We start from the raw sequence: 10,649 nt of genomic DNA, 5'->3' as shown, positions 1-10,649 counted from the left end.
TGTATCATGTATGTGTTTGTTTGTGTGTGCGTTTGTTTGTGTATGTGTGTGTGTGTGTGTGTGTGTGTGTGTGTGTGTGTGTGTGTGTGTGTGTGAGTGAGTGTGTGTGTGTGTGTGTGTGTGTGTGTGTGTGTGTGTGTGTGTGCGTGCGTGCGTGAGTGCGTGCGTGCGCGTGTGGGAAAGGGGCGGGGGAGCTACATGCTAATGAGAAAGAGAAATAAGTAAACTGTGGCGGGCCGTATTGTCACAGTGTTAACTCTCTCAAAAGTAAGTACAGGCTTATAGTTTTAACAGGCTTAGTATTTGAAAAAAAAGACTTATTGCTCGGTGCTGCAAAGGTTTTTTTGACAGCACAGAGATAAGGAAGTACGACCGTTCACTCAGACTCAGGTGAATCTTTCTTGACTGACGCTTCGTGACCGAGAATAAGAATCGTTAGCCCGTTACAAATGTAAACTCACAAAACACTGAAATAAATTGAAACAAGCAAAAGACACGTCACATGACAGAAGGGGGGAGATCTCTCCCAAAAAATAAAACTACCGCTATTCCATGCTCGAGTTTACTTCCACTTACATAAGTAACTACAGCGCTACTTTTGGCCCCTCTCGCCCGTCGTTGCTGTCTTTTGTATTATAATGAAACTTAATGGTGTTGAAAAAAAGAGCAGCACGACAATATATTACTTATTTTAATATGCCAGGCACAAATTTTTGTGATGCACAAACTCTTCTAGGGATCATAAGCTCTTTCAGAGCTAGAGTTCACCTGCGTCTTCCTTTTTCCATCTGTGTTTGCCGCTCTTCAACATATTATGCAACATTACTCAAATAAAAGATAAACATCAAGGCATTAACTACTGTTTTTTAGTGAGACGAGGTTCAGACATTGTTTCGTCGGTTATTTCGTTGCTTTCAAAGTGTGTGATGGAGACCAAAAACAAGTTACAGTATGGGGAATACCCGGTAGTGAATAGTGAATGAGTTTTCGAACGGGGGGGGGGGGGTAATTACTAGATAGATAGATAGATAGATAGATAGATAGATAGATAGATAGATAGATAGATAGATAGATAGATAGATAGATAGATAGATAGATAGATAGATAGAGCAAAAAAATACTACACAAAAACAGTTTATTAATCGTTCCGCTTTGAATCGAGGAAGTTCAGTTCGTCAGGTCAGTGTGTTGACCTACATTTCTGGCTTCGCGGAAACAAATACCTGATGTCTTAAAATAGGAACAAGGCTTCGCGGATTGTTTTGGTTAACAGCTGCGCGGAACTCACTTCTCCAGTATAAAACATTCTCGCCATCAATGCTGGTCAGTCTGAGAAAGTACAGTCACACTTATCTGAGTAAAAGGAGACGTGAAAAAAGACACTGTTCCGCTACACATTATAACGATTGTAAAGTTCTTCACCAACTTCTGGCTGAAAGTCGATATTATTATTAACTGAACCGTGAAGTAGTAATTATAATACTGAACTACAGTAGCAATAGTTTGACAGCTAACAACAGATCTACGAAAAATGTCTACTGTTGTTGATGCACCAATGCCACCCTGTGGACCCCTGGAGATTGTGTTCTCCTTTGACACCACCGGCTCCATGTACGGCTATTTAGACCAAGTCCGTGGCCGACTACAGGACATGATCCAAAGACTACAGGCGGACATACCCGCCATCAGGATAGCTGTGTTCGCTCATGGCGATTACTGCGATCATCAAACCTACGTCACAAAATGGGAAGACTTCAGCAGTGACGTAGCAAAACTGTGTTCGTTTGTCTCCAATGTGGAGCGTACCGGAGGCGGGGATGCCCCAGAGTGTTACGAGCTGGTGTTGAGGCAGGCGAGGACGGAGCTCTCGTGGACTCCCGGCTCTCGTCGTGCTATCGTCCTCATCGGCGACGACGTCCCCCACGAGGCAGATTATCACCTCAACACAGACAACATCGACTGGCGTGAGGAGATCAGACAGCTGGCGTCATGGAACGTCACCGTGTACGGTGTACAGTGTGGGAATAACCGTGACGCTTCGCCTTTCTACAAGACGATCTCCGCCGCCACTGATGGGAAACACCTACAGCTCGAGGACATGGGAGGGATTTTTGACGTCATGATGGCGGTGTGCTACAGAGAAGGGAACGACACGGCCAAGTTTGCCAACTACGAGATGGAGGCGAGGGCACGTGCTGGTGTCATCGGCCCGGATGTTGATGCTATTTTTAAATCTTTGAGGGATGAGGCTGAAGGAACATCAACGGCAGGACCGTCAGTTCCGGCTCCTTCTGTCAAACTGGCAGGAGTACCGAAGCCAGTGACGTTGAAGAGAGCCGGGTCCAGTATGGAGAAACTCACCAAGAAAAGCAGCATCCATGCTCCAAAAGCTCCTAAAGCAATGCGTCTGGTGAAGCCAAAGACATCCATGAAAACATCGACAAACAAAGCAGAACCGCCTACAGGACTGGACAAATTTAAACTGAAGAATCTTCCTCGTCTCAAGAGAGAGAATGTTCCAGAAACCAACTTTTGTCTTCGCTCTATGACCTGGACCCCCTGGGTCACCGCGTTTGTGCCGTATGTCGCAGACACCAAAATGGTCAAAGGCGATTGGGTCAAACGTTTCGGGAGACCAGGATACAGACTGACGTCACTCGCTCCGAGATCTGGACAGGACGCTTCCGGTTTGAGACTCTTTGAAGTTGCCGTGGAGACGTCCAACAAAAGACGACACGTCATGTTCTCTCGTTTCTCCTCTCGGTGTATGTCCACTCAAAAATGGCAACGTTACTTGCTCAGCTCGTGGGGCAGAAGCCAAGTGGACAATGCACTGAGCCAGGGATGTCGAGTGATGGTGAGACACTGTCTCCTTGAGGGAAAATCTCAAGCGTCCAGTGTGAAGAAAGACATCAGGAGATACGACTACGCTTGGAGTCAGGCCGGTGGTGGAGTGAGAGCTGTGGTCAGACGGGACACTACACTCTCACAGGTTTAGATAAAACCGTTGAGGAGAACATTACGTGATATTACACTTTGGTTTATTCTGTGTTCATGTAACAATTTAACATTGTTACGTTTTCTCTGTATCAAGTATGTAAATAGTGTAAAGATTGTTTGAAGTCTAAAACTATGACTTTTCTATGGTTGTTGCAATGCATCTCATTTTATTCTCCCAAAACCAGCATATTGTTGAATATTGTATAAACGTATAACATACTTTGGGACCCACGCTTTGAAACTATACAATTTTTGTTTTCTTAAATTACATTTTTGTTGTGTAATGTCTGGTTGATAATTATATTGTTGTCATCCTCACTCTGCTGTTTTACCAAAAATGCATTCAATTTTTATAAATGTTTGGCTGTTTTGCTTTTAGATGAACATAATAAAATGAATTAAAAGGTATAACTTGTTCAAAGAAAAGGGTTTCTATTGTTCATAATATAGTTATCTTAGTAAGACTTTTCTGTTGTCAACAATGTAGCACTGTATTCCTTTAGAAAATCTGCTTTTTTCCTTTAAGTATTGTCAAATCAATGGACTGTACTAGAATCCTCAAATTGAGTCAGTTTCACAATAATCTGAAACAGGCCTGCATGAAGTATCAGGGAGGTTTGTGGTCATTAGTTTTGTGAGGTACCAGTACTCTTGTATACGTGCTATGTGTGCATTCTGCCAAGATAAGGTACACATGATAAAAATGTAGGAGGAAAAATGATCGCCAAATTACTTTCCGCTTTCGATGAAACGGAGCGTTGAGCGAGAAAACCGATCTCTACACATTCAACTTCGGATTTCCACGAGGTCACTTAATGCTCTTGTGCCCTCAACTGAAGGTTGTGGGCTCAATTCCCATCAAGGGCCTGGTGTTGTGACACATTTCTTTCGAAAAGGCACTTTGCACGAATTTTCTTCACATGACCCAAGTGAGAATGGGTACTTATCGTCAGTTTGTTAGTGTTTCAGCGCGCGTCATCAGCAGCTTGCACTTTTAATTAATATCCACACACGGAAGGAATGAACAACGCTTGCAAGCTGTTTAAACACACTTAGGCCAGAAAGCAATTGTTCAGGAGAAAAAGGAAGGAAATTGTTTTAATGTTTTGAGTACAATTAAAACTGAATCTTTTTCTTTCTTCCTTTTTTGTTTGTTTTCTTTTGTTTTGTTGTTGTTTTTTACAACACAGAATTTGAATTTCGACAAAACGTTTCTTGAACACAGGCAACCAATATATTGGGAAAAATAAAACTTGAAAATTTTGGGCTTAGTACAGTTTAACTGTTTTCTGATGACAAGATAATAGTAAGGAAGTAATTTCTTTTTTCTCCTCGACTTTTCCCATTCGGAGAAGGTGCATCCCCCACCCAAAAAAAGCACCATCTCTTAGCCCACCTTTTCCTGTTACAATAGATTAGATCTACACCTAAGTCATGAGACCTTTCGTGATCCTCACTGGACTGACCCACTATGCGCCCATGACGCACGTACCCGTCTGTTTATTATAGAATCTTGCCTGTGGCTTGTTTGATGTACCGACATCATGTCCTCACTGTGTTTGCTTGAAAATAAGAAATTTGAAGCGAGAAACGATAGCACCGACATGACACTATTGTAAGCAAACCGTAGAAACTTGTGGATTTGTTTGACAAGCCCCAGGGTTCTACATGGGATAGCAGTAGAATATCAATCAACTGCATTTGTTACGTGGAATATTTGGCGGATGCTTCTTACTTGTTGTGAAAATACATTTTATGAATAAAAGGTATAACTTTTATACGTATAAGAATGCTTCAGAAGACCAAATGATGGGGCAAGCTTTGCCTGCTACACTCATATTCACTCACACACACACACACACACACACACACACACACACACACACACACACACACACACACACACACACACACACACACACACACACACACATATATATATAGATATAGATATAGATATAGATATATATATATATATATATATATATATATATATATATATATATATATATATATATATATATATATATACGCACTCACACACAAACAAACGCACACACAAACATACGCAAACGCACACAGCCACTAAAACGCACACATACACACATACAAGCACACACGCGAGCGCACGCGAGCGTGCATAAAAAAAAACAACTATCCATTTTAAAACATCTCTATTAATTGGACGATTTGAACTTAGGCCGTGCACAAAGAAGTCCATGGTTGTACAAATTAAAGTGAATGACACATTGCAATTAGCAAAAAGGGGGGGGGGGGGGCTGGGTGTTATTGTGCGTTTTATATCATATTTTGATGGTAACAATGAAAGAATTCTACCATCAGAAATCACTGAAATCTGACGTTGACAGACCAAAAGTTCAAACGACCATAAAAAACTGGTGGGTGCCAGTTCGTCACTCTCAAAGTTTGAATGAATTCCGAAAGGGAAAAATGCGAACAAAAACATGTAAAGAAAAAGCATTCACCTAAATATGTAAACCATATATAAATTTATGTGTGGGTGTGTGTATGTGTAAGTGTAAGTGTGTGTTTGTGTGCGTGTGTGTGTTTGTGTGTGTGTGTGTGTGTGTGTGTGTGTGTGTGTGTGTGTGTGTGTGTGCGTGCGGGCGTGAGTGCGTGTGTGCATGCATTAGTGTGTGTGTGGGGTGGGGGGGAGGTCGGGGAGAGAGGGGGTGCTTCATGATATGAGAAATAAGTAATTTTAAACTGTGGCTGGCCGTATTGTCACAGAGTTAAATCCCTACTCAAAAGTAAATACAGACTATAGTTGTAGCAGGCTATTACTATTATCAGTAGGCCTACATGTAGGACATTATTGCTCAGTATCGCAAAGACTTTTACGCTGCTAACACGTTGTGGTAATTTTTTTTTTTTTGACAGCACAGAGTTAACGAGGTCAACCGTTCACTCAGATAATGCATATATCTTTCTTGACTGGCGCTTCGTGACTGAGAGTAAGAATAATTAGCCCGTTACAAAAATGAACTCACGAAACACTGAAACTTGAAACAAGCAAAAGACATGTCACATGACTCAAGGTGGGAGATCTCTCCTAAAAAAATTAAAACTACCGCCATTCCATGCTCCTAGTAGTCCTAGTTTACTTCCACTTACATTAGTAACTACAGCGCTACTGGTGGCCTCTCTCGCCCGTCGTTGTTGTCTTTTGTTTTATATGAAATATATAATGGTGTTAAAAAAGAGCAGTACGACAATATTTTACTTTTTTAAATATATGCCAGGCACACAGTTTTGTGATGCACTAACTCTTCTAGAGATCACATAAGCTCTTGAGCTAGAGTTCACTCGTGTCTTCCTTTTTCCATCCGTGTTTGCCGCCCTCTAACATGTTATGCAACATTACTCAAACAAAAGATAAAACTTAAGGCCTTAACTGGTTTGAGTGAGGCGCAATTCAGACATTGTTTCGTCGGTTGTTTCGTTGCTTTCAAGGTCTGTGATGAAGACCAAGAAAAAGTTACAGTATGGGGAATACCCGGTAGTGAATGAGTTTTCGAACGGGGGAGGGGGGGGGGATTAAAAAATAGATAGATAGATCGATAGATAGATCGATAGATAGATCGATAGATAGATAGATAGATAGATAGAAAGATAGATAGATCGATAGTTAGATAGATCGATAGATAGTTAAGCAAAGGTAAATACTACACAGAAACAGTTTATTAATGGTCCCGATGGAACTCGGGGAAGATTAGTTCATCAGGTCAGTGTGATGACCTATATTTCTGGCTTCGCGGAAACAAATACCGGATGTCTTAAAATAGCAACAAGGCTTCGCGGATTGTTTTGGTTAACGGCTGCGCGGAAATCACTTCTCCGGTATAAAAGCTTCGCGCCACCAAAGCTAGTCAGTCTGAGAAAGTACACTTAGATCTATCTGAGTAGAAAAAGACAGGAAAAAAGACACTGTTCCTCTAAACGTTATTACGATTGTCAAGTTCTTCACCAACTACTAGCTGGAAGTCGTTATTAGCTGGACCGTGAAGTAAATTATTTTAACGCTAAATAGTATAATATAATAATCTGCTGAAATGTCTGCTTGCGTTAATGCACCAATGCCACCATGTGGACCCCTGGAGATTGTGTTCTCCTTTGACACCACCGGCTCCATGTACGGCTATTTAGACCAAGTCCGTGGCCGACTACAGGACATGATTCAACGACTACAGGCGGACATACCCGCCATCAGGATAGCTGTGTTCGCTCATGGCGATTACTGCGATCACCAAACCTACGTCACCAAATGGGAAGACTTCAGCAGTGACGTAGCAAAACTGTGTTCGTTTGTCTCCAATGTGGAGCGTACCGGAGGCGGGGATGCCCCAGAGTGTTACGAGCTGGTGTTGAGGCAGGCGAGGACGGAGCTCTCGTGGACTCCCGGCTCTCGTCGTGCTATCGTACTCATCGGCGACGACGTCCCCCACGAGGCAGATTATTACCTCAACACAGATAACATCGACTGGCGTGAGGAGATCAGAGAGCTGGCGTCATGGAACGTCACCGTGTACGGTGTACAGTGTGGGAATAACCGTGACGCTTCGCCTTTCTACAAGACGATCTCCGCCGCCACTGATGGGAAACACCTACAGCTCGAGGACATGGGAGGGATTTTTGACGTCATGATGGCGGTGTGCTACAGAGAAGGGAACGACACGGCCAAGTTTGCCAACTACGAGATGGAGGCGAGGGCACGTGCTGGTGTCATCGGCCCGGATGTTGATGCTATTTTTAAATCTTTGAGGGATGAGGCTGATGGAACATCAACGGCAGGACCGTCAGTTCCGGCTCCTTCTGTCAAACTGGCAGGAGTACCGAAGCCAGTGACGTTGAAGAGAGCCGGGTCCAGTATGGAGAAACTCACCAAGAAAAGCAGCATCCATGCTCCAAAAGCTCCTAAAGCAATGCGTCTGGTGAAGCCAAAGACATCCAAGAAAACAGCGGCAAACAAAGCAGAACCGCCTACGGGACTGGACAAATTTAAACTGAAGAATCTTCCTCGTCTCAAGAGAGAGAATGTTCCAGAAACCAACTTTTGTCTTCGCTCTATGACCTGGACCCCCTGGGTCACCGCGTTTGTGCCGTATGTCGCAGACACCAAAATGGTCAAAGGCGATTGGGTCAAACGTTTCGGGAGACCAGGATACAGACTGACGTCACTCGCTCCGAGATCTGGACAGGACAGTTCTGGTTTGAGACTCTTTGAAGTTGCTGTGGAGACGTCCAACAAAAGACGACACGTCATGTTCTCTCGTTTCTCCTCTCGGTGTATGTCCACTCAAAAATGGCAACGTTACTTGCTCAGCTCGTGGTGCAGAAGCCAAGTGGACAATGCACTGGGCCAGGGATGTCGAGTGATGGTGAGACACTGTCTCCTTGAGGGCAAATCTCAAGCGTCCAGTGTGAAGAAAGACATCAGGAGATACGACTACGCTTGGAGTCAGGCCGGTGGTGGAGTGAGAGCTGTGGTCAAACGGGACACTACACTCTCACGGGTTTAGAGAGGACCACTGAGAACATTACCTGATATTATACTTTGGTTTACTCTGTGTTCATGTGACAAATTATAATTTTTACTTTTTGCTTCAAATGTCAGGATCTTTCAATTGTCATTAATGAAGAGGGAAGAGAAACAGCAACCATGACATGAGACGGCCAGACTGCGTCAATGCCAAGAACAAATTCTATGTTCTTAACTTAACCCTTTATTATAATGTATGTAAATATTGTAAATATTTTTTAAAAGTCTAGATCTAAATATTTAGGCTATATAGGGCCTATGACCTTTCTATGGTTGTCACAATACACCCCATTTTATTCCTCAAAACCAGCTTAGTGTTGAATATTGTAAAATATGTAAAATAGTTTGCTAGTTAACTTCGGGACCCAAGGTTGGAAATACAACTTGATTTCTCAATTACGTTTTTTGTTGTTTTTTTTATTGTTTGATGTCTGGACGATAATTATTGTTGTCATCCTCAACTCTTTTGTTTTACCAAATGCATTTAATTACAAGTTATAAATGTTGAGCTTTTTTCCTTTACATGAATATAATAAAATGAAATAAATGATATAACTTGTTCAAAGAAAATGGTTATTATTGTTGATAATATCTAAGACTTTTGTGTTGTCAATAATGTAGCACTTTATTCATTTACAAAGTTTTGGTTTTTCCCCCTTTCCTTTAAGTTTAGTAAAATCATTGGTTGGTTTTAGGGTCCTTCTCAAATTCAGTCAGTTTCACAATGATCTGCACCTGGCCTGCATGAAGTATCAGAGAGGTTTGTGGACATTAGTTTTGTGAGGGACCGTACTCTTGAACACGTGATGTACATTCTACCAAGATAAGGTACGGACATGATAAAAACTTAAGGTAATGAGAAATGATCGCCAAATTACTGAGCGCTTTCTACGGAACACAACACTGAACGAGAAAACTAATCTCTACACACTCAAACTCGGATTTCCACGAAGTCGCTTACGCGCTTGCACTCTGAACTTAAGGTATGGGTTCCAATCTCGTCAAGGGCCTGATGCTGTGATGTCTTAAGAAAAGGCAGTTTGCACAAATATTCTTCACATTACCCAGGTGGGAATGGGCCCTTATTGTCAGTTTGTTAGTGTTTTAGTGCAAGTCATCAGCAGCTTGCACTTGAAAAGGAAGGATGAACAACGCCAGCAAGCTGTTAAAATGTACTAGGCCAAGAAAGCAAGTTTTTCAGGATAGAGGACAGAAAATTATTTTATTCTTAATTATTCGTGAACCATGTTTTTTTCCTTGCTTGTTTCAACACATAGAATTTGAATTTCGACTAAACATTTCTTGAACTCAGGCAACCAATATATAGGGGGGGAAAATTTTGAAAATTTTGGGCTTAGTACATTTTAACTGCTGGTCGACGACAAGATAATAGGAAGGAAGTAATTTCTTTTTCCTCCTCGAATTATCCCATTCCCCCCCCAAGAAGGCCCCCCCCCCCCCCCCCCCAACAAAAAAAAAAAAACACATCTCTTAGCCCACCTCCTCCTGTTACAATAGATTACACCTCAATCAAGAGACCTTTCCTGATCCTCACTATGCGCCCATGACACACGTACTAGTCTGTTTAGTATAGAATCTTGCCTGTGGCTTGTTTGATGTACATAAGTACCGAGATCACATCCTCACTGTGTTTGCTTGAAAATAAAACAGTTGAAGTGAGAAACGATAATGCCGACAAGACACTGTTGTAAACAAACCGTAGAAACCTGTGGATTTGTTTGCCAAGCGCCCAGGGCTCTACATGTGATAGCAGTAGAATGTAAATCAGCTGCATTTGTTCAGTGGAATATATGACGGAAACTTCCTACTTTGTTGTGAGAATACATTTTATGAATAAAATGTACTTATAAGGATGCTTCAGAAGACCAAATGATGGGGCAAGCCAAGTCTGCTACACGTATATTCACACACACACTCTCTCTCTCTCTCTCTCTCTCTCTCTCTCTCTCTCTCTCTCTCTCTCTCTCTCTCTCTCTCTCTCTCTCTCTCTCTCTCTCTCTCTCTCTCTCTCTCTGTGTCTCTCTCTCTCTCTCTCTCTCTCTCTCTCTCTCTCTCTCTCTCTCTCTCT

At 42.3% G+C, this 10,649-nt stretch overlaps 1 protein-coding gene across 1 annotated transcript; it reads left to right on the top strand.

Annotated features, from left to right (window-relative positions):
- Positions 1 to 7,062: 7,062 nt before the first annotated feature.
- LOC106012651 lies at positions 7,063 to 9,130 on the top strand (the record flags this gene model as incomplete). The annotated part of the gene is given in 1 exon segment (XM_013086223.2): positions 7,063 to 9,130. A coding segment is annotated over 1 exon segment (1,467 nt). The 3' UTR covers positions 8,541 to 9,130.
- Positions 9,131 to 10,649: the final 1,519 nt, after the last annotated feature.

Source organism: Aplysia californica, unplaced genomic scaffold (assembly GCF_000002075.1).
Source record: "Aplysia californica isolate F4 #8 unplaced genomic scaffold, AplCal3.0 scaffold00444, whole genome shotgun sequence".
Taxonomy (NCBI): domain Eukaryota; kingdom Metazoa; phylum Mollusca; class Gastropoda; order Aplysiida; family Aplysiidae; genus Aplysia; species Aplysia californica.
The sequence above is the reverse complement of the archived record's forward strand: the minus strand, read 5'-3'. Positions and strand labels throughout refer to the sequence as shown.